This window comes from Orbicella faveolata, unplaced genomic scaffold (assembly GCF_042242905.1).
Source record: "Orbicella faveolata isolate gen_17 unplaced genomic scaffold, um_ofav_v1 contig_35, whole genome shotgun sequence".
NCBI classification, from domain to species: Eukaryota; Metazoa; Cnidaria; class Anthozoa; order Scleractinia; family Merulinidae; genus Orbicella; species Orbicella faveolata.
Window position 1 is genome coordinate 4,860,621 of NW_028301564.1, and position 24,966 is coordinate 4,885,586.

Consider the following 24,966-nt stretch of genomic DNA (forward strand, 5'->3'; position numbering starts at 1 on the left):
CTACTTTTCGAAATTGCTAAAAGCGAATAATGTGAAAGAGAGAAAAATCTGACTTTTTGCCAACCGAAAGTGGGTCCATTTTGCGCGCGGCCGAAACGAATGTATTACAAGGTGGTGACGTAGGAAATTGTTTAGACGACTTCATCGCAACTTTCCGGCTCTTGTACGTTGGAACTTTCACTAGAGGACATATATCCATCACTCTCTGACATTTTACTTGCAAAAAAATGGCGAACTTCGAAGAAATCTTCTGTAGTAATTCACGTAGCTACAGAGGCGAAGTGGGGTAAACAAATTACTGGAACAATTTCCTACGTCATCGCTTGTAAATTCATTGCCAGTCTCCGGACCCACTGTTTTGCTATAATGAGCTCACTTTGGGCGGCAAAAAGGAGGATTTTTCTCTCTTTAACATTATTCGCTTTTGGCAATTTCGAAAAGAAGACATAACAAGCGACAAAAAACACGTAAAAATATTTTTCACTTCATAGCCAAACTTAATCTACTAGACGAACTGCCGAATGATCAAAAGCTTCAGATAATACTTTTAAAGACAGGAAACGGAAAGAACCGTCGGGAAATAGTTCATTGTCATAGAAGTGTGCATTGATTAAAAAAGGAAAGAGAAAGGGAAAGGAAACATGAAAGAAAAAAGTATTTGCTCAGTTTGGGATTTGAACCTGGAAGTATTGCCCGAGAGACAAGTTACACATTCACCGCGCCCTAGATGTACAGGAATGTGTATCAGGAGTAATTATGAAGTGGGTATGGATTGAACCGCTGATTTATACGGCAGTTCCTCTTTTTTATCTTTTTTTTGTAGTATTCGATCTAAATTTTGAAGATGTTACAAACAGTAAACAAGCGCGTCCACCGAAGGGAATAAAATGGAAATAAAAATAAAAAAGAAGAAAAAAGAAACATTAAGGCTCCGAGTGGTCATCGAACTTGCGGTCGTCTGGAACTCTGGTTTGAGGAGCGTTAATGATCTCCACAACACCACTCAATACGCATGTGATTGTCAATCGGATATTATAGCTTGTGCCTAATTTCTAATTTACATTTGAATACTGCAAGATCTTTTATGAATAAGTTAATGATATATTGACAGTTTTCAGGTAAATAGGATAAATTATGCTCTAAATTGTGCGTTTGCTGTTTGACAAAATGTTGCTGCTTTCAGAAAGGTACGATGGGAAATGGTTCGTGGTTGTCGCCTTTCGTGACGACGAGATTTCTTCGGGAGCGTTTCAGTTAATTTTGCTAGTGGTGGGGGGGGGGGGGGGGGGTAGAAGAGAAATAGGTAACGAGCATCCTTTTCTCAGAGGATTTGTTTAATCTGCTGTGTTAATTTCAACAGATCTATACACCCTTCATCATTTCTTTTTCTGGCTGGTGGAATTCGTGAAAAAATGTATTTTCCTAGAGCTTAGGGAAGTTTTATTTTGTATTCCATTGACAATGTAGACGTGATAGGCATTTGGGAAAGTTTTGTAGTCAATATTTAAAACAATAGAGCACTTTTTCGTGTTTACATAGCCTCCTCTAAACACGAGGAGGGTTGGGAGAATTCGAGACAGTCATACAAACCCGAGACGTAGTCGAGGGTTTGCATAATTTTCGAGAATTCTCCCAACCCCGCGAGTGTTTAGATGAGGCTATGTAAACACGGAAAAAGTGCTGTTTTACTTTTATAAAATAATTCTCAAAAATACGCGCGAATCTAAAAACGTCACAACCGTGCTTACATACTCTCATCTAAACACATCTATCGACCAATGAGAGCGCGCGTAGTAGCTCAATTATTTTATAATTTGGTATTTTGGTTCCCTTGCTTCCTCTGGCAAAATTTAGCGATACTGCTACTAGAGTGATGCTGCTAATATTGCATTTTACCTTGGTGAAAGTATTCAATATGTCTCGACGAAGATTCCTTCTTAGAAGTCACGCGGAGAATTGAAGTGGTTAACCACAACATATTATTTGTGGCTTTGCTTATATCCTTTCCTGTTCTTTAAAAGTTTTAAGAGGTCAGAACAGTGAACAGGCGCGTCCAACAACAAAACAAGAGGAAAAAGAAAAAGTCCTGAGCCATAATTGAACCTGTGTTGATCTGGACTGTGAAGCGAGAATGATCTCCACTACACCACACAGGAATTGTGCAATGCTATCGCAAAACTGAATCAAATAGCGTTGGCTTGTTTCTGTTTGTTTTGTTTTGGTTCCTTTTATTACTGCAAGATAGTTTTCATAATTTTGTTTAGTATGATGAAATCATAAAAGTGATTAATATCAGAATTCAGAATCAACGATAAATTTTGCCGTAAATACCGCGTTTGTGCCAAAGTCGATGATCTCGTCTCTTGGTTTTGTTCACAAAATTTGCAGCTTTTAAAAAGTACGATCAGAAAAAATGCGTGCTAGTTAATTTTCCTGAAACGTTCGATTCACGTGCAGGTGACAATGTCATCATGAAGCATGCGCTCTTGCCACCGTCCGCTGTCCCCATTTTCATGTCAACTCATTCCTTTGTTTTGTCCTTTTAGGAACTGCTCTTAGCTCAACGCTTTGGAATTCGCTTCTTTTTACTTTTGTAAGAGTTTAAGTTAAATCGTATTTGTTGTGGTTGTAGCAAGGCCTTTTTCAGTAATGTTCTTGGGCGTGTTAAGAGGGGGAGGGGTGGGGAAGGTGCAAAAAGATTCTCTTCCACTGCGTGCATCTTGAAAATTCTAAACGTTAGACAAATCAAGCGAACCTGGTGTTAAGTTCAAATTGCGTGGCAGTTATCACGTCATTTCTGGCCAAAAAAAGATCATACATCTTGGATGCGCCATCTTGGATTCATGGTATATTTTAGAAAAAAGGAAAATCTAAGGACGTGAAGTCACGTTATGTTCCCCATAACTGTGAAAAGTCACGAAATTTGGCCACTTCTGTTGCTTAGCTCACATTTTGTGCGGATCGGCCGGATTTTTAAAACCTTTTAGGCTGAACAATTTAGAAAGTTAATCTTGTTTGTTTGTCACCTTTAATAAAAACGCCCGGGAATTTGTTTGTAATGAAGCTATGGTTTTGTCATTTAAACCATAGAAGTAATTCTCGCTAACGTTATGTTTCATAGCGAGAATTTGGCAAAACGTAATACATGTAATATTTATAAACTAAATATAATAATATAAAATAAACATAGGTAATATTGTGGTAACTGAATGCGGAGAAATTGTTTTCATTTATTCCAGGTAGGACGCTTTTCTGGGTGGAAAGCTCAAGATGAATTGATCATACACCATGGGCGATGGCTGAGACTGACTAGCCGATAGGTTTGTTATGTCTACTGAATAGTGTATGTACCAGTGACGGGTTAGATATCTCTTACTGCTGAGAAATAGTTTTTGGAATCGGACTTTGTGACAAACAAAGGGGTCTTGACACGATAGTGAAATTAGCTACCAAAAGAAGGAAACTTGAACGCCGTAGTAGAAAAAAACGAAGTTTACAATTACCATAGCAGGAATAAGGGTGGTTAGGATTCGGAAAGACTTCGACTGATAACATTTTAAATCTGCTCTGTCTCTATTCAAATCTGTTGATGCGCCATATGTTGTGTTTCTGAGGTAACTCCTATCAGCACTAAAACTATATCATTTCTCGTTATAATTATTTTGAATTCTCAATTTGTATCATTCTTTGGAAATCTCCCACTTTTGTTAGTTCTTCGTTTCTCCCGCAACATGAAATAGTGGTGATGTAAGCTAAGGAAGACAAAATCGTCTGTTTACAGGAGGAAAGTTATTCCTTACACTGGCTACCGAAAAAATTAGGGCTTCATTTTAGCCTGGTTAAAACTGCAGGATAAAATTAATGTCCAATATATTTTTCCTGCGGTACAAGTTTCACTGGCTCTGTTTGAAAGAATGTAATTTTCAATTTTCGTTACCTTACTATTCGCAATCGAGTAGGGGAAAAAAGTGTTTTCTGCCGATGAATTAATTTGGTTTCTAAGGCAAAGCAAGAAAACGATGAAACATTTTCTCAACAAACGCAAATGTTTACGATCTTGAAAAGCCCCCATCTTCATAGTCATTCAAATTGATTAATATTCAATAACAGTGCAGATAGTAATTTTGTCAAATGTCATTTTTACGATAACTGTAGAAATTCTCGCGCGCTCATTGGCTAATTTTCATTGTCAATAAGCAGACAGACACATGAATTTATGCTATGCGTCAACGAGCGAGAGCGGACAGTTTGACAATTTGTTATCGTATAAAACAAATTGAAGTTAGTTTTTCATTTGTCTGTCCTCTTATTGACAATAAATTTCGTCATAACATTGCCAAAGCAGTCTGCGGATACACTCGGCTATCGCCTCGTGGATCCACATCTACTTCCACAATGTTATGACAAAATTCATGATCAATAACAGGACAGGGGTATGAAAAACTAACGTTAATTTGTTAATCTGTAATCATTCTAATTTCCTTGTTGCTGTTGTTCACATACAGTGCCGCTAGGTTAATATCCTTAAATATTTCTTACGTATTTTTTGAGTAAATCGTCGAATAGAAATTAATAAGTTTATTTAGTGGCAGTTATGTTGAATGGACTTTAAAATTCTCTGAAAGTCTATTAATTAATTAATCCTAAACTTTGTAGTTGTCGAAGGAAAACAGTGCCGTGCTGTGGCGGTATGTAGTCGTTTTATTTTTCTCAAAGTTTTGTAATATAACTCTGTCGCGGGTCCTTAGTTCATACTCTAGTCTCACATATTGTTAATATTGCGGTAACTCAAAAGGGTCGTAGCTCTCGCAGGAAAATAACACAAGGTTTGTAAATGAAGGTTTTATTATGATCACAACATCTTCAGAATACAGCGGAGATAATAAGACGAAGAGTTACGGACTTAGCTTCAACTCTTATAACGAGTACATTGTTGTTTATTGTACGCGAAAGATATGTACTGTATATTAATCTTTTTTGGTTTTTGTTTGTTGTAATATTACAAAATAAATTAATTTTATCACTTTACAAACTTGTGTCAGTTTACTGAAAGCCATGCTTGCAATACTCTTTTACAGATTCCCTTCAAATGACGAGTACCACTGGAAAATTGTCAAACTTGGAAGGAAGGTAAAAGTTAATGTGAAACCTTGCCACCTCTCCACCACCAGCACCACATTTCTTTTATACTTATAGAGAGAGTTTGGTACTCCCATCCTTGTGGTTCAGTACCCTCTAATACACATGCGTACTAGGTGAGTGTCCCAGTTACAAGAACTGTAAGTCGTGACTGTATTACGTGACTGTAAGTAATTGATAACTTCGTGTCACCTAACCCGAAGTTTAAAGCAAAGTTCAAAATTCGGGTTCCCCGACACGAAGGTATCGGTTACTTGTATGTCGTAACTGTAAGTGATAACTTCGTGTCGGGTAACCCGAAGCTTAAACTGACGCGAAGTTATCAGCTACTCACAGTTACAACATACAAGTAACCGATACCTTCGTGTCGGGCAACCCGAAGTTTAAACTACGGGTTACCTAACACGGAGTTATCAGTTACTTACAGTCACAAAATACAGTCGGACCCACAGTTCTTGTAACTGGGACACTCACCTAGTACGCGTGCGTAGTAGAGTGTACTGTACCACAAGGATTGGAGCACCAAACTCTCGCTATAAGTATAAAAGAAATGCTAGTTAGTGGTGGTGGCGGGGAGGTGGCGGTGTTCGACATCAATTTTTGCCTTCCTTCCAAGGTTGACAATTTTTCTTTGGTCACTTCTGGGCCATTTTCAAGGCATCTGAAAGATCGAAATCTCCCGCCAAAAGACTATGATATGAAACGCGCATGGCTACGTACAAAGTTGCACCACAAGAGCGAGAGTTCAAAACTCTCGCTTTAAGTATAAAAGAAATGTTGTGGTGGCTGGCTGGGAGGTGGCGGTTTTTGCTCTTCTTCCAAGCTTGAAAATTTTTCTTTGGCCACTCCTTTGAACTTGTCATTTTCAAGACATCTGAAAAGAAAAAAGAGAACTTGAAGGCTTAAAAAATACAAATATTTCCAACCAATTGCAGTGAAGAGACTTAAAAAATTATTCCAAAAGCACATGATCGTAACAACTTACAATCAAATACGTTTGAAAACTTAGACTTAAACAGCAAATTCGAATTTTAGATGCGCTTGCAGTTCTGCCAAAACCGGCACGATTCAAAACCGATCGTCGTGAGATTGCTTTTATCTCTATTCACATTTTTGCACTAGAACTTTCATACTTTCACAGCGCGATTTCTCAGAAAAAATATTTTATTTTACATGTGCGAGTGGTTGTCCCTAAACGGGCATGACTTTATCGCTTTGTTCAGGTTTGAAAATCACGGTTGATGTCTATTAAAGTTTACTCCTAAACGTACAACGAAAGGCTTCAACCGGTTAAAATCTGTCTAGTTCTGTACCTAAACGTCTCTAAATCCTCGTAAACTTGGGTTAGTTGAATGCCTTGATATTAAGCATGGCTAAATTAATCAAATTCATAGTAAATATGTAAACAATACCACTTACCCGAGTTTGCCCATCACGTTTACAGAACTGTCGATAGCGTGCGTGATGTCTTCGAAAGCCCACAAACTTTGAAGCAGCTCACTATTTACACCTTACAAAAACAAAAAGCAATAAAAAGTGATTAATCTTATCCGTTAACCTTACCTTATCTGTTAACGTTCTGTTTAAAGTAAAATTAAAGGGCAAGAAGAAACGCAAGTAAGATGCAAATTGCGAAGTTCACTGTCTGCGGGAAACACACCTATGATGTTTTCTTTTCTGCAACAACGTAATAGACTAAATTTTAAAAAGATATTTTCCAAAACGCAAATAATATGCTCCGTCTCTACCTTCTATACGACCAACAGTGATCAAATCATATTTTGTTATCATTTATAATATGGATAGGACCCTGCGCGCGCTCTGATTGGTCAAAAACCCATGTTTTGTCAGGGTATAAAACATAGCAAAAGCGTGTTTTTTTTGTTTTTCGCCCCATTACCTCTATATCATAAAGCAAATGAAGAAGCCTAGGCCATGTATTACATTGTGATAAAACACTCCGGAAATTTGAGAACACTCGAGAAATGTAGGAAACACTCACCTGTGGCTCGTGTTTTCTGCATTTCCCTCGTGTTCTCAAATGCCCATCGTGTTTTATCACAGTAATACACCTGATGTGAAGTTTATATGAAATAATTCATATCTGAACTGCGGTTGTAGATGAGAGTGAAGAATGATCATCGCAGTTAATTTTCCAATTTAAGCAATTGGAAAGAAGAAGCCTGAAAAAATCAAGGCTTCAACGGGATTCGAACCCGTGACCTCCGCGATACCGGTGCGATGCTCTACCAACTGAGCTATGAAGCCACACATTGGGAGCGAGGTCAATTAATTGAGTTCATATCTTCCCGTGAGGAGTGAAATGATGTGAAGTTTATATGAAATAATTCATATATGAACTGCGGTTGTAGATGAGAGTGAAGAATGATCATCGCAATGTGTGGCTTCATAGCTCAGTTGGTAGAGCATCGCACCGGTATCGCGGTCACGGGTTCGAATCCCGTTGAAGCCTTGATTTTTTCAGGCTTCTTCTTTCCAATTGCTTAAATTGGAAAATTAACTGCGATGATCATTCTTCACTCTCATCTACAACCGCAGTTCAGATATGAATTATTTCATATAAACTTCACATCATTTCACTCCTCACGGGAAGATATGAACTCAATTAATTGACCTCGCTCCCAATGTGTGGCTTCATAGCTCAGTTGGTAGAGCATCGCACCGGTATCGCGGAGGTCACGGGTTCGAATCCCGTTGAAGCCTTGATTTTTTCAGGCTTCTTCTTTCCAATTGCTTAAATTGGAAAATTAACTGCGATGATCATTCTTCACTCTCAGTAATACACGTCTTAGGCGTCTTTATTTGTTAAAGAAGGTTGCGTTAACTGTAAGCATGACAAATTAATAATTACTTGCTTATTCCACGTTTTACATACTTCAAAGCCGAGGATCATAACTCTTACTATACATCTTTCACCAAAAACCCATTCACTACAAAAGTAACGTCGTGTGCGCTGTTTAGGTAGTCACGCTGACCACATTGCGGGCCACTGGTACACATATCTAGTCAAGTTTTCAGTACATATCTGTGTCCAGTAAGTTGGCGCAATGGTTTAGTGCCCGCCTCTCACTCCGAACATCGTGGGTCGTCAGTTCGACTCTCGGTCCTGGCGTAAAATTATTTTTTCCTTCATGAAAAACTGAAATAAATTGACAAAATCTTCCGTGTGCGACAAGTTTTCAAATCAATTTTACAGTGCAAAACCCGAAGGTTACATAAATCAGCGATTCAATTCATACCTAGTTAATAATCATTCCCGATACTCAAAATTACCCATGATATATTGTCGTGGCGCAGTGAGTATAGAGCTTGCCTGCCGGGCGGGAATTCTGGGTTCAAATCTCGGACTGTGCGGATTATTACGTTTTGTATATATTTTTTCTTTCAAAGTTTCTTTTTTCTCTCTCTCTCTCTTTTTTTTTTTGTTCTCTTTTTTGATTAATGCACGCTTCTATAACGATAAACTATTTCCCGACGGTTCTTCCCGTTTCCTGGCTTTAAATAACGTGAACCTTTTGATCATTTAGCAATTCGTCCTGTAAATAAAGCTTGAATTATTTCGATTTTAAACTCAAAATATGCTGGCCCGACAAAAATATTTTCTCACGCCCTGAATTTGATGATCGACCATCTTCTCATGGCAAAAATCAGCCATGACGATCTGTCCGATTTACAAGCCAATAATGTGAGTCCGTGATTGTTACCTGTGTCCCGTCAATCGATATGATCAGTCTACTGGGCCTGTGTACAGCCGACCGCTTGTTCAACCTCCATTGAACTGGCTGACCAGTGAGATTATGGAAATTTCAGTATTTCAGTACTACGAGACTTAACTTCACGGTGGAGATGGGGTTGAAGTTCTCTATGCTTAAGTCCAAAAAAACACACAATAAAACATACTTTCAATCGTCTCAACGATTTGAAAAAAAAAACTTCACCACTATGGACTTTGGCACGCAGGACTGAGAAAGCTTAATGTACTGTGTCTGGTCAGCGGATTCATTAAAAAGTTAACATGAATCGAAGGAAGAAGCGAGCGAAGGAGTGAAAGTCAATGTCCTATCTACACTCAGAAAATGTCATTTCTGTGTAAAAAGGGAAGCGTTGTATGAAAAGAAGGTCCCCGGCCATACTGCGGGCGAATTACCAAATCCCTTCTATTTGCTTATTTTTTTGCTTAATATGACTTGGTGTGAGATTGAACTTGAATTACGGGCGCAGTTAAGATGTAAAAACTCAGAGAAGCTTTCCTGCAAATAGTTCTGAAGATCTAAAACGCAAGGTGATACTCCGGTCTACACATTGGTCTTGATGGGTTATTTTGAAAATTCCCATATTAGAGAGGTTAAGCATGACGTTAACGGCAGACGGCAAACGGCAAAGATAACTTCTGATTTTGAGTTCTTTTCTTCTAATCCGTAAATAAAGCACACAAAAATGGAATAACGTCTCCTACTATTCATTGCAAATACAAATAATTTCACTCTACTGTACACACAACTGAAGGGAGACGGCAAAAGTTTCATTTTTGCCGTTTGCCGTTTGCCGTAAACGTCATGCTTAACCTCTCTATTAAATAGCAGTTTCAACCAACAGTGGCCGAATTCGGATCCCGATTGCTATGGCAAGCAAACAAAACGCGAGTGAGGTATAATTAACGTTGTTCCACATATACGCATAGCGGACCTACTTTTACTAACGCTGAAGTTTTAAATGGGACTTACCTGTATTCTGGTGAAGCGAATGATTATAACGTTTAACATCTATCGTCGTTACGTTGGACAACTTTGGTTTTTTACCTCTGTGGAAGGTAACAACATTATTTGAACAAAGTGTTTTCTTTTCTTTCCAATTGCTTAAATTGGAAAATTTACTGCGATGATCATTCTTCACTTTCATCTACAAACGCAGTTCATATATGAATTATTTCATATAAACTTCACATCATTTGTTTTCTTTTCAGCTGGCGGCTCGGCACCAACGCTTGCTCAAGATCAACTGAATCAGTCGAGTCACGCAGATAGTTCAATATAGTTCAATTACTATTTTGAACTGTTTCAATTTTAGCTTTCGCTTGGGCTATCTTGCGCTTGGCTTAGCTTTTCCAAACAGAGATGTCTCCTCTTCTTAGAAACCTTTCCTGTCAATATTTCCCAGCCAGTAGACGTATGACCAACTAAGCACACTTGGGGGTGGGGAGGGTTACGGCTATTTTTGCACCTTAAGTGGTAGGAAGGGTGTTGTGAGTACAACCCGCAGATTATAACCAATTTCTAGCATAGGGTTAGTTAATGAGGGCCAGGCGCCTCTGGTTTTCACAGCTAGCAAAACCTTGGCTGGCTAACACATCTTTCAAGGAGCAAGTCCCTTGCTACCGCTAATGCCACATCGTATCTTAACATCTGACTCAAAATCTGCATTGATAATTACCAGTACCCAATCTTTCTTAACAGTTGTTAATATTATCTTTTTATTGACATGAATGAATCTCATTAAAAAAAGGAGGTAGGTGTTTATTTTTGTCCCATTAACTGATTCTGCCTTAAGGATTTTGTCAAAGATTTTAAATTTAATCAACTTAAGTTAGTTAATAAATATGTTGATATCAACGAAGTAACATAAAGTATACCTCAAATAATCAAATCTACATTAAACTTGTTAACAGCATAACTTACTGAGTTCGCCCCTCGTGTTAACATGAAAATGTTAGAAGAACTTATGAAAGCCATCTTCTCAACCTTTGAACCTGCTCACTGTTGACACCTAAACAAGAACAAAAAATTGAAACAAAAAATGTTTTACCCTCATCTGATCCCTCAAATTTCATACCAGTTGCCATTTTAAAATAAAAGACCAAAAATAACACAAATAAGATGCAAAATTGTCCATCGCAAAAATTTCTGCTATTGTTTAGGCTGCACAGCAGCAGTTCAACTGACAAGAAACTAATTTTAAATAAACAGTTCCAAAGCGGAAATTAATAATCAATGCCAAGTTACCATTTTTATGACCGTCACTAACAAAATCTGCCTTTCAGTAGACAAAACAAATTTGTAATTGTCTGTTCCATGATTTACATCCTTCAAAGCTGGGTTCGTGAATTTAACATCACGGGATACACTTGTGCCAAGATTATAACATTTCAATTATATGCATGCGCTGTCATCAAATAGCTGGATTTTTTGTCATCTGACTGGATGACGGGCAGTAAAGGTTTCTAATGCGTTCTGATTGAATAGCTAGCTAATTTTTTTTTGCAAAAGACTTATTAACAGCATACCGCAACTGACACTTTTGTTTGTAATGCCTTTTTATGAGCATGGCAAAATTTCTTACACAGTTACAACCAAAGCAGATCCACATCTTATATATCTTATATCATGGGAGGGGACATATATCCAGGGAGAATATTAACTTTATTTTATTTTAACTTTATGTTCCTAGAGAGGGCTTACATCTAGGAGGAGAGGGCTTATGTCTAGGGAAAGGGCTTTCCTCTAGGAGCAGGGTTATATCCAGGGATGCAAAATATATTTGAGGAATACCAAACACTTGAGTCCCTATTTGATTTAAAAATTTGCTCGGATATTTTTCCTTGAACATTATCTGTTCCTCAAAGCTTAGAGTTTCCCTCCAGCATGGGGAGATGGCTTAAATCTGAGAAGAGAGGATCCACCTGCAAGAAGTACATCAAAATGCAGAGATAAGATTTACACCTTAAAAGAGGACAACATTGGGAGAGAGGATCATACCTCAAGGAGGGTCAACATATGGAGAGAGAATTCATACAACTGTATGTGTTTCATCAAAGAGAACCGACATCTGCAGAACTGTCTCATCTGATGGGAGGGCCCACATGTGGTTAGAAGGCCTACAGAATATCTTAGAAAAGGGCCAGTATCTGGAGAGAGGGCCAACATGTCCGGAGATGGCTTACATGTAGGAAAAAGGATGACATCTGGAGAAGGGGCTTACATGTATATCTAAGAAGAGAGAAAATATGTTGTGAGATGGCTTATATGTAAGAAGAGGGACAACATTTGGAGAATGGGCTTGTATCTGAGAAGAGGGCTAATATCATGAGATGGCTTATATGTAAATATAGGGACAACATCTGGAGAAAAGGCTTACATTCGAAGAAGGCCAATATGTTGAGAGATGGCTTACATGTAAGAGGAGGGACAACATTTGGAGAATGGGCTTGTATCTGAGAAGAGGCCAATGTCATGAGATGGCTCATATGCAAAAATAGGGACAACATCTGGAGAAGGAGCTTATATTCAAAGAAGGCCAATATGTTGTGAGATGACATATATGCAAAGAGAGGGACAACATCTGGAGAAGGGGCTTATATTCGAAGAGGGCCAATATGTCATGAGATGGCTTATATGCAAAGAGAGGGACAACATCTGGAGAAGGGGCTTATATTCGAAGAGGGCCCATATGTCATGAGATGGCTTATATGCAAAGAGAGGGACAACATCTGGAGAATGGGCTTATATTTGAAGAGGGCCCATATGTCATGAGATGGCTTATATGCAAAGAGAGGGACAACATCTGGAGAAGGGGCTTATATTCGAAGAGGGCCAATATGTCATGAGATGGCTTATATGCAAAGAGAGGGACAACATCTGGAGAAGAAGCTTATATTCGAAGAAGGCCAATATGTCATGAGATGGCTTATATGCACAAAGACGGACAACATCTGGAGAAGGGGCTTATATTCAAAGAGGGCCAATATATCATGAGATGGCTTATATGCAAAGAGAGGGACAACATCTGGAGAAGGGGCTTATATTTGAAGAGGGCCAATATGTTGTGAGATAGCTAATATGTAAGAAGAGGGACGACGTTTGGACAGAGGGATAAATCTTGGAATAGGGCCAACATCTCATTCTGGAGAGAACTAATACCTGAGAAGAGACTCAGGGTCCAAAATTGACTTTTTTTGGCAGGCGCCAACTGGCGACTGAATTTTTTTTTCAGTCGCGAAATGGAAAAATGTGGTCACCAAAAAGTGTCAATAAAAGTTTTCCTTTGCAGCGAAACACAAACCAAAATTTTTGGTCACCACCTGCTTGCCGGCAAAATATTTGCAATCGATGTAATCAGGAATCAAACCAGTGCTGAAATCATCTTTTGACCACTTTGACAGATCTACATTTCCACCTTTTGACGCCCAGAGAATATCTAAATCTTCATCTAATTTCTTTGCGGATGTTCCGTCTCCACCTTGTCATAAATTACGAAAAGATTTCAGAACATCTTTGGACACCACATCGCCTGGATAAATATTCATGGCGAAAGAACGCACGTGGCCTCTCGCGCCCGCAATACGTATGTTATGGGAAGCCGCTGCAAAAACATGGCAGCGAAGCTTTGCACTGATTGTCGCTGTCAGACGTTGTGGTAAATTTATGACAACAGGAAAATCGGTTTAATTTATACTTCAAAAGCAGCGGAAAGGTAAAAAGGAAGTGATCAACGGGCGGGCGGCTTTGAATTTTATTTCAATCAATTTGGCTGAAAATCAAAGCTATTGTTTGTGTAATTATCGTGGCATGAAATCGGCAGGTTTCTTTCACAGGTCACAGGTCACAGGCCACAATCAAAACACTCAGTAAATTTTGTGATGTAACAATTACTGAGATTCCCGAGAGGTTTATCAAAGTTTCCATGCAACAAACCCTAACTAAAAATGTTTTACTCTATAATTTTAATGAAAAAATTTCTAGGGGTGGTATATGTACGAAATGGGTTGACATGTAGCTTTCAGACATGTAGTGTTAATATATTTTATCTTAATAAGAAAATTCATTATGATAGTAAATTGAACTGTTTTATTTCTACATTTTTTTTGAAATCTTTACAAGGAGTATGTACTAAACAGAAACAAGAGGGTCCCTATATCTACTCTGAAAACAATTTCACGCATTGTAATCGGCCTTTTCACGTATCACAAAAAATTCGAAAACAGCTTCACGTTAACAGAAAAAAATCACTTTTCACGTAAAAATGCAAAGGCTAAATCATGTGTTACATAAAAATACATACAGAACCCTCCATTTTGATGCATCGAAATGCTGTGTGCATGTGTGACACATCGTGACAGACTAGATTCTAGGTCCTCCTGGTTCACTGTCGCTGTGGTTAGTTCTCAGTCGCATGGAATGGGCAGGTTTTACATCTAGTTTGGTGTAGTTTACGAGCTTTAATGACGATAAAATCTCCAAAAAAAGTGAATTATTCCCGCAAAAGTCATTGGTTCACAAATCACGCTAAGTAAATGCATAATTCACGGATCAGTGTAAGCCTCTTTCGTTTTCATATTATATTGAAAGGCTACAAACAATTTATATTTTCAACAGAAATAAGTCTTGGCTTTCTTTGGATCAATTTTTTTTTATTTCAGTGCTACAACTGATTTCCCCTACGTATTTTTTTTTCAAAACAGAGCTCTTATAGTTGCACTTAGGACGCACTCGTATGCATCTGTTTTATGACGTTTTGGCATATTTTTGGTGACCTGTGACCTGTGACCTGTGACCTGTGAAAGAAACCTGCCGGCATGAAATAGTTAATCTCCCGCTGGCGACCAGTTGTGAAATTCTGGTCGCCAGTGCAAAATTTTTAGTCGCATTGGCGACCAGGAAAGCGCAATTTCGGACCCTGCAGAGAGCCAACATCTAGTAACAGGGCTTAAATCTGGTAAGAAAACTTACATATTTTTTTTTCATATAAGGGGATGGGACCAACATCTGGAGAGAGAGTTTATACATGTATCTGGAAAAGGTTTCATAACTAGCCTTACATCTTGGGATGGGTTTTTAACTTTTATAGCAGAGCTCTGGCTGCCCAAAGGGTCACCAAGAGGAGCCCCATACTCACATAGGAAAGAAAAAGAAACCCATGAATTGATTTTCTCATGGTTATCATGGCTAGCGGTATTGCTTGTGGACACGTACGAACAATGGCAATGGCGACACAATGTTGACAGCAACAGGGTCCTGCAAGATAGTGGCCATACTCCAGCTAATAGGTTGACAGAGACATGCAGCCTTGGTTTACGTGTACAATGTCCTTCTTTGATATTGGACATCCCTGTTATGGTCAATTGACACCTGTCAAAAGAAGGCATCTGCTGACCAGTATCACATGACCATATCGCCAGCTCAAGTTTAGAGCTTATGAAGGTCAAGTGTTTTTGAAGTTGACTGCTGAGCAAGTGCTGGTTTTCAATTGGATCATGGGCTCATGTCAGGTTAACCTCAGTTGTTGTAAACAGCTGGGCCGGGTTGTCCAAAGACCGGTTAATGCTAGCCCAGGATTAAAAGTTTACTAAAGTATAAATTTGTCTTGTGTACAAAAGTTTTTCACTGCTTTTGGTTTGTGTATTTTCAGATTATTCAAACTCAAAACAGAAGGCCACACCACACTCAGACAGAAAACATCACAGCACAGTTACAAAACTCACAACACTTATCCTGGGTTAGCTTAATCAGGCTTTGAACAACCTGGCGCAGGAGCTCCCTTTTTAGGCTTGTCTAAATCTATATATGAATAAATAACAGAAGGGGACATATGTATTGGGGGAGAACTGATATGTGGAGACTGGGTTGATACAAGTGGTAGGTCTTACCTCTGGGAAGAGAAGTTATAATAATATCAAGGTGAGATACAACTGCAGGACCAGAATTTGAGCTGGCTTCAAAGTCATTTGCATGGTTTGTTTTTAACTACACATGTACTGTGCTGTTTAACTTAAGATCTGATTTCATCTGCAACAAAAGTTTTGCCGGCAATCAATAGTGTCTGTTCCAGCAAATAAGAATCCCTCTGATCCTACATGACAAACAAACCCTGCTTCTGGTCAAGAACTCATGCTGAGATTCACTGTTGCAAGGTTTATATTGGGGGGAGAGAATATGGGATGTCATGAAGGAGGGAGGAGAGGAGACAGGAAGAGGCGAGAGGTTAGGAGATAGTTTACTATAACCAATTTTTATGTGGCTTGTGTTTGTAGCCAATATAACAAACACTCTGATTGGCTAGTGAAGGCATGGTGACCCCATGGTAAGTGCACTTAACTTGGTCCAGGTTCGAGCCCTGGCCGGGGACATTGTATTGTGTTCTTGGGAGCGACACTTTGCCCTCAAAGTGCCTCTCTCCACCCAGGTGTAAAAATGGGTAGCAGTGAATTTAACGCTGGGGGTAACTGTGTGAGGGACTAGCATCCCATCGAGGGGAGTGTAGAAATATTCCTTTTTGCTTCATGCTACAGTAACCGGGACAAGCTCTGGCCTGATTGACCTCTTGGCTTGTCTGCATCCTTCACCTTTTACCTGATTGGCTCATTCTAGTAATGCCCACAGGCTGATTACAGGCTTGCAAAAAAGCAAAAGGCCATAGATATAATAAACAACTTATTAACCTCAAAGGTGATGTCTTTACGGGTAAATCTCAAACCTTGGCCTCGTCATGTCGACCTCACTATTCCAGCAAGGTTTTTGGCACCAAAGAACATTAGAGAGGCTACAATTAAATACAATCATTTTAAAATTACCTACTTCAAGAGGGTATACATTGTCTTCCTCCACTTCTATCAAACTTACTGCAAACAGTAATGATCTGAAATCAAGAATGCCATACTGAATTTTATTTTTATCATTCTAAAGCTGTAGAATAACAGTATCATTGTACCATAGTAACAGTACAATAATTATTGTCTACTACTATTTCTTTTAACTTAAACTAGTTCATTTTTAATGGAATAGATTAGATTTCATAATTCATTCCTCAAAACAGCATATGGCGATGTCTTGAATATTACTTTTAGTATGGTGGCTTTTAACTTGTAAAAAGGACACTTATCAAAATAGGGCTGCTTATTAAAAACAACACAAAGGAGAACACCTATTAGACAGAGGGTGCTTACTGGAAGGAGGGCATTAAATCAAATCATTACAGTTATGCAACATAAAAAGAAGTCCATAAAGCATTCAACAAAACTTCACTACCCCATAACAAGGGATATAATCAGGCAGTGTAAAATGCAGACTGTGGACTGCAGACTGCAGAGTGGGGATAAAATGCAGACTGCAGGTAAGGGGCAAAATGCAGAATGCAGACCGTAGACTATTTACCTGAATTATGTTACCAGTTCTATCATTACAAGTGATTATATGAAAGATTGTCTATTTGAACTGTGGAGAAAGATATGAAGATTTGATTGATCATCGCAGTCTGTAGACTTCATTTCAACACTGGTCTGCAGTCTTCAGTTTACCCTCAGTCTGCATTTTAGCTCCAGTCCACAGTCTGCTGCCTGCAGTCTGTGTTTTAGACTGACCATACAGTGTATGTGAATATAAACCTTGAGATCTGAGTATGAGTACCTAGTACTTATGATTATCAGGTTTCCTTCCAATCTCATATCAGTACAGTCTCCCCTATTCAAATGGTCAGCAACAGGAAAAGTAACTGCACTGAAGTCAAAAGTCATATTACAGTCAAACGTTTATTAAGCAGCCACCTATCACAGTAAGCCACCAGTTATCAAAGTCCTGAAATTATTGCCAGTAAAATACTGTAAATCAAACCCCTATTAACTGGCTACCTATATTAAGCAGCCACGGCTACCTTTTGGCTGTCCCAATGAGGGTGTTTCTATTGTCTTTGCCCCTATTTAACAGCTACCTAAAATTTAATACACATATTAAATTAACTTTGTTTTGGAAAAGGTGATGGCAGATAAGAGTCCAAAATAGAAAGTAATGCATGTTAAAACATTCAAACACATGTTTATTATGATTGTCTTGAAGTGACTCCATGATCTCTAAGAAACTAACCCGATGTTGAAAATATTCAAGGTAAACAAACTCCTATTTAGTGGCCACCTCCCATTTTCCCAAGTGTGACCACTTAATAGGGGTTCAACTGTATATCTCATACTCATAATGCCCTCTAAAGGTATCTAATGTTTGCTTGTAAAGTACATCACATAATAACACTGACACTTACTCACCTAATTTATCCATGCTACCATTGCATTGTGGGTGTCCAAGATAGTACTATTCTGAAAATTACACTCTGGCAAGATCTTTTCTGCAATCAAATTGAAATTGAGTAATAACAAAACTGAAAGCGAACCTATGAACCTAGTAAAATTGACGAAATTCTGTTAGACCTACACCTTGTTAGGTATACTCCTGTGAAGTTTTTACCATAATGACTGTTCAAGAATTATTTTCTTTCATGCTTGGCCTAAGTATCAGCTTTGTTGTAAGACACTACCGTCTTTCCTGCACAGAAACTCAGGAAGAGAATTTGTTGCATTCTTACACCAATCTTGTGTACAAAGCTCAATATTCATTCAGCTCATGCAGACAGTCCAGGTTCCAAACAAGTTTCTTGTCTTCTACTTGTTTTCTGTGGGACCAAGTCGCAGCTATACAGATGAAGAAACTCAGGAAAAGAATTTGCTGGGTGGAAACAACTCCTTTGCAGGTCGGTTCTTACACCCATTTCGTTCACAAAGCTCAAGATCCATTCAGCACATGCAGACAGTCCAGGTTCCAAAACAAGTTTCTTATTTTCAACCTGTTTTTTTATGGGACCAAGTTGCACCTTTACAGATCAAGATACTCAGAAAGAGAGTTTGCTGGGTGGAACCAACTCCTTTGCAGGTCAGTTCATAGATCCATCTCTCGCTCAAAGCTCAAGATCCATTCAGTGCATTTAGACAGTCCAGGTTCCAAAACAAGATTCTCATCTTTTACCTGTTTTCTGTGGGACCAAGTCGCAGCTTCACAGATCAAGAAACTCAGGAAGACAATCAATTTGAGGAATCAACATTGATTAGGGCCAGTTCTTACATTGTAAACATATCTCTTGTTCAAAAGATCCTTTTGGTGCATGCAAAAATTCCAGGTCCCTAAACAAGTTTCTTATCTTGCCAGTGTGATTCTGATGTTAGACAAATCTTCCTTACCATTAGATTATTGTGAGTCCAAAAATGTTCTCAAAGATTTTCACTTTATGTTAGTGCCATCTGAAGTCTAGGTCAATATTTTTATGATGTAATGGTGACTTTGGGAATTTTCAGGGATTATTAAATAGTCTACCTTTAAGTCGCAACACCAACCCACCTCTTACCACCTTCACAATTCTAGGAATACCTCAATCATACAAAACAACATTTACTGTCAAACATAACCCAGTGGCTAATCTTTTAAATAACAAATGAAACTTAATACATTCTTCACAGTTTTGCTTCATGCATCCAGATACCACCAGATTGACAATTTTGACGAAAAACATTTATTTTAATAATTTTTCAGATAGATCCCAGTGAGACGTTTGACTTGATTTGAAAAGAAATGGAAACAGATTCATTCTTTGAACCACATTTATTAATAACCGAGTCTTACTGATAGCTGTCATAAGCTAGGCACCCAGTTGTAATAATTGATAATTTTATAATAATAATAATAATAATAATAATAATAATAATAATAATAGTAACAATAGCAATGGCAATAACAAATTAACAATAACAATAACAATAGTAATAATAATAATGTTATTTCTTGTATAGCACTATTTACAAGAAGATCATTCAATATCGCTTCTTACAACATGAGGATCGATAAGGCTGTGTATTATATTTAAGTTTATACGATGACACAAGTGTTAGTTTAATATTGAGGTACAATACAAGTACAAGTTACATGTTAGATCCTCTGCAAGCTAAAAGTTCGAGCTCAGATCGGAGAACTTACCTTTCAGTGCAATTATCCTACTTTTCTTGCTGATTGCCCAAGTACGTAAAGCTCGTGTTTTTTTTTTTTTTTTTTTTTTCCTAGACAGGGTAATGTCCAATTGTTTTTACGACCTACGTCCTAAGACCTGACGAACAAAATTACACGTAAAAACGCAGTGACTGAAAACACCTGGGAGATTCTCTCTTGGTCTCTCTTGGTCTCTCTTGGCTACCGCCATTTTGAATTCTTCCGCGGTTTGAAGGGGTCTGGTGATGAATATTCCCGTAACTCGGTTGTCGGAATGGGGACTGGAGTAGAGAGCACCACTGTCAATCGCCGCGTTTCCTTGACAACATTATGTCTATGCCAAGCCTTCCCAGCCTACCTATCGACCACTCTCAAGCACGCTTAGGTACAGTCCGGTGAGAAACGGTCGAAATTATCAGCGACTTCTTGGTCATAAAGTACCAGGTTAGCGTGGGAGGGGTTGGAGGGAGGAGAGGGGGCGAGCGCAAAGCACTTTCAGTACAATAGTACCATGGGGACACCACACTACAGGCCTGGGTTGTTCGTAAGGTGGATAATGCTATCTACCGGATAAACCACTATTCAGCGAATAGCAAGGTTTGTTTTGTCAACACTTATCCACTGGACAGCGTTATCCAGCCTTCGAACAACTGGGGCCGCGTCACTATTTTCACCAGTGCAATAATAGTAAAGAACCTGACATAACTAACCCCTTAATTAACAACGAATACCGATACATAACAAACGATTTCCTTGCCGATATTATTATTCAAACAAAAAATGGTTTGATAAAGAATATTACTTAAAAAGGCCCGAATTAAAGAAATTGGTAAATCAACGGCACAGCAATACCTTAAAAGTCATTCTCCGTGATCTTCAGTTGGTTAAACACGAATCCTTTGAAAAAAAACTTAGCTGGAGAAACGGAGAGGGAAAGGTTGGAAGAGAAGACTGGTTTTGAACACGCGTGTAAAAATGTTGCCTTTAATTCGCATCTTTATATTGTTTATTTCAGATGTGCCCTCGTGTATTCAGGTCCAAAAAGCTTTAATGTAACGAAACACTGAGAAACAAACATGGAACGGTGAGAACTGAAGAAATTAAAGATTTCTTGGCCTTGTTCTTACATTGCGGGTGTTTTGTGTATCTCCCTCCTTCTGTGTTATACTAATTGTTGTAATTCTCGCTTTGTTAAACATAAACTCCATGTGTTCTTTTCCGAGACAGTTTTCCTTCTTACTCGTCCAGCCACAAGACAAGACAGAGAAACTTATCAAGTCAGTTACATATTATTAGTTCACTGGCTGCATTCAAATACAAAGCGGTTTTCAATTTCGTAAAGCCAAAACCAAAGTTATCACTCAAGCCAATCACAAAGAAAACAGACAGCCTAATGAACCAATCAAAATTCGAAGTAAATAAGTGTAGCTGACACAAGGCGCGGGAAAACGTGAGCCCGCGAGTCACGATTGATTTTTGTTTTCAAAGACTTGATATAGAAAGAACGGGACTAATTTTCCAAAATACGGACCGAATAAGCCTCTGCAATAAATTATTTACTTTAATGGCTCTTAAAACACTGCTGATGAATATTTATACGCCCGCAATTTATTCTCGGTAAACGTGTGTTCTAAAGTTAAACATTTATTTACGTTTTTCTGGTTGCGTCTTGGAAGTTAAACTCAATTGTCCGCAAAATATGACGGCAGTGTTTTATACTGTTTTGAAAAAGCAATTCGCGAGCGAAACAACTTAGCGGTCCATATTGGAAAAATCGGACCGTTCAGAGAACCAATCAGAATTGCCCTTTTCAATTTTGTTTACCTTATTTATTTTGACTTCCCTTGAGGCCGATTTTCTTCGCCGTTTTCAGTACATGGAACAGTCATCTTCGAAGCCATTATTTGTGTCTTCAAGGCCACTTTTGTTAGGATGGTACGTTGCCTGACTTCCTTCGTAGCAGTCGGTTTTAATTTTTTCATTCCGTCTAGCGACTCTAGCGTCTCGAGTTTTCACGTAGCTCCCAGGAAACGAAGAAATTGCATGCCTTGTGTTTTATCTAGATTTACTTCCGAGTTTGAAATTGGCAAACGTGCTGTGAGAGAATCCTAGACTGCGAGCAGTCTCTCTTTTGGTCGAAAATCCGTGAGGAAGAACACAAAACAAGTAAGAGTGCGATCATGACCGCAATCGTGACTTCAAGCGTGACTGCAAGCGTGACATGCCGCGAGCGGCAAGTAGCGAATCACACGAGCCACAAATAGCGCGAGCGTCTAAAGACGCGACGCACTACTTGCGGGTCGCCGCTTTGCATATCGCTCGCACGCTCACAACCCATGCCACCGCTCGCTTGTGCATTACGTTTTTCTTTGCGTTCTTCCCCGCGGATTTTTAAGTAAAAGAGAGACTGCTCACAGTCTAAGAGAATTTCTTGCGCGTTTTGAAGAAACACATTTTGCTGGTCACTCGTTCATTTCGCTGACTTATTTGTTAACATGACCCTTTGTCATCAACAGCCAATCCCAGTCGAGAGTTTGTTGGTTGAGGATCTGTCTGACGGTGACGCCAGAATGGACGCTTCATTCAAGACCGCGATATCAAGACTCGGTACAGGTGAATAGAATAATCTTTGCTCAATTGTAATGTCACGTAACTGGGAAAAGCCGATTTTCAAGGATGGTCTCTTCCCAGTTTATCGTTGCAATACAGGGACGGCATTGTGTCGTGTTCTTGTTAAAGGAGCTAGGTCACGCTTTTCGCATCTGCGATATCAATATATGTCACGATACCAATCAGGGAATGTTGTCTTGTTGTATCTCTCCTATCTGAACTAACGTCTAAAGAAAAATAAAACAATCCAACTTATCAACTTGAAAGTGAATAATTTGTTACCGATTCTTTTGTCCCAACAGCTAAGCACGTTTTCAGAGTATCAAGTACAGAAGCAGAATATAGCCAATCTCACACACTACAAGCCTCCACTGAGCAGGACAAAAAACAGTAGCTAAATGCAATACGAAGCGTTATACCTCACCCCGACAACTATAAGACCTACTTATGATGTCACGCACGCTTTCCAACGTCACGCAACGGCTCGTGTCCAGAAAGGAGCGTTGAGACAAACCTAACTGCACAGCAGAGAGTCGACTTTGTCCTGAAGAAATTGCGTGGGAAGTGTACTAAGTCACGAAGCGCCCTCGTGGAAACTTTTTGGAATTAGTTGGGACTGACACAGACTTTTAGTATACCTAATGAACTTTGTCCAGTCCGCCACTTCCCGGGGATCATGGATAAAAGTCAAAGATGAGCTTTGACCCCCCAGAAGCGATCAGCTGCCAAATCCAGCCAGGCAAAGTTTATGAGAATGGAGAGATTGGTCATGTCGGAAAAGAAATTGTTGACTATAACCAAGTTATACCAAGGGCAAGAACTCATTGCGTGGCAATGTTTTGAAACTCATTTATTAAATTCGTTGCTTCAGTTCTTTTACAGGGAAAACACGGCGGAATACCATTCTTTAGGCCTACTTATTACCGGATGAGGTGCCGAGGCTGAATAAGGTTGATGAAAGCGGGCGGATTCTTCCAGTTGCAGGGTAAAATGAATAAAAGATAATCACAAAACAAAAACAAAGACAATAAAAACACAAGGGCTGTTTCGTCAGTTTGAATACTTTCTTAACGTTTTTACACACGCGGTGGCAGACCTCGGTAGCAAAATCTCCATTCCAATTTATAGTGAGCTGTATATTACAATTGTAAATGTTTGTCGTGATATTTACTTTAAGAATAGTGATTTTCTAATGACGGTTGTAAAGTTTTTAAATTCAAAATTATTAGAACGGATCTCCGCGCCTGCAAATATTGAGCCAGCCAATCAGAACTCGGCAATCACGGAAAAAGCGCAGAAAAGTCAGGAGCAGTCAGAAGCAGTCGGTGAAAAGAACGGGAAAAGTCACCTGCGCTCATTCACTGAGTTTTCAACGCATCTGATTGGCTTTGAGAATATAGTCTTGGCTCTGATTGGTTAGGGGCGAATGTACGAGTTGCACGGTTTTTTCTTAAACAATTACATATGTGCAGTCGTCTTGAGCAAAACTAGTGGAGATATTCTAAGAAGAGAAATATTTTATAGTGAACAAGCAATAATATATTGCATTTACAATGCAGTAAATAAAATGATAGCAATTTTCTGTAAATTAATAATTGGAGTGTTTACTAGTATCTACACCAGTTAATTTCTGTGTACAATGCTCTTTCTAAAGGTTGGTTTTCACTAGCACATAAGACTACAGGGAATTTGTTTTTCTCTTGAAATTCAGCAGGTTTTTTTAAGGGATTATGAGGGTTGTCCAATACGCACAAACAAAGTCCAGTGGAATGGAATTCAATCCATTGGTATTTCATTGGTGAAATGCATCTAGTTTGGGGTACTTAAGACATTTCCGATGACTTCAGGCTGAGTAGGGATGCATCCTACTCGTTCATTGGTACCAATGGAATGGCAGTCAATCGATTGGTATTCCATTCGTGAAAGGCATTTCATTACGGGGACTTAGAATATTTTCGATGACTCCAGGCTGAGTAGGGGTGCATTGTACTCGTCCATTGGTACCAATGGAATGACACTCAAGCCATTAGAATGCCATTGGTAAAATGCATCTCATTACACGGACTTAGAATATTTCCGATGGCTTCAGGCTGAGTAGGGTGCTTTATACTCGTCCATTGGTGCCAATAGTACGATTGGTACCAATGGAATGGCACTCATCCATTGGTATTCAATTGGTATTCCATTGCATCTCATTATGGCCAGCGAATCACTTGGGTATCCAGTTACAAACAGTTCAAATTTTGTACCTGTAATCGGACACCCACCTGATCACTCGCCGATTACGTGACAAATAGGCACGCGGAAAACCAATCACGATCGAGAATGTTGTGATAGATACGATAAATCATAAAATATAAACGTCCTAGGCAAATTACACATCCGGCGATTGTCGTGATTTCTCCTT

At 38.9% G+C, this 24,966-nt stretch overlaps 2 protein-coding genes and 2 long non-coding RNA genes across 18 annotated transcripts in view; 1 reads left to right on the plus strand and 3 right to left on the minus strand.

The window, feature by feature from the left end:
• Window positions 1-5,032, plus strand: part of LOC149102704 (uncharacterized) — a 234,512-nt gene extending 229,480 nt beyond the window's left edge. For all 11 annotated transcript variants that reach the window (XR_016202160.1, XR_016202166.1, XR_016202167.1 and 8 more), the window contains one exon: window positions 3,240-5,032. This is a non-coding gene — a long non-coding RNA (uncharacterized LOC149102704). The remainder of the gene's footprint in view (window positions 1-3,239) is intronic.
• Window positions 1-24,966, minus strand: part of LOC110043911 (uncharacterized) — a 222,544-nt gene that overhangs the window by 116,453 nt on the left and 81,125 nt on the right. The gene's annotated exons all lie outside the window — the stretch shown is intronic.
• LOC110043920 (uncharacterized) lies at window positions 4,828-10,297 on the minus strand. Its single transcript, XM_089274081.1, has 3 exons — window positions 9,885-10,297; window positions 6,559-6,649; window positions 4,828-6,013 (listed from the first exon to the last, which is right to left on the minus strand). The coding sequence occupies exons 1-3, from the start codon at window positions 10,057-10,059 to the stop codon at window positions 5,899-5,901; spliced, it is 381 nt and encodes a 126-aa protein (XP_089130207.1). The 5' UTR covers window positions 10,060-10,297; the 3' UTR covers window positions 4,828-5,898.
• LOC149102719 (uncharacterized) lies at window positions 14,614-17,751 on the minus strand. 2 transcript variants are annotated; one of them, XR_016202170.1, is made up of 3 exons: window positions 17,556-17,751; window positions 16,728-16,788; window positions 14,614-15,281 (listed from the first exon to the last, which is right to left on the minus strand). It is a non-coding gene; the product is annotated as an uncharacterized LOC149102719 (long non-coding RNA). The 2 variants fall into 2 exon arrangements; XR_016202171.1 differs by lacking the exon at window positions 14,614-15,281 and adding an exon at window positions 15,590-15,938.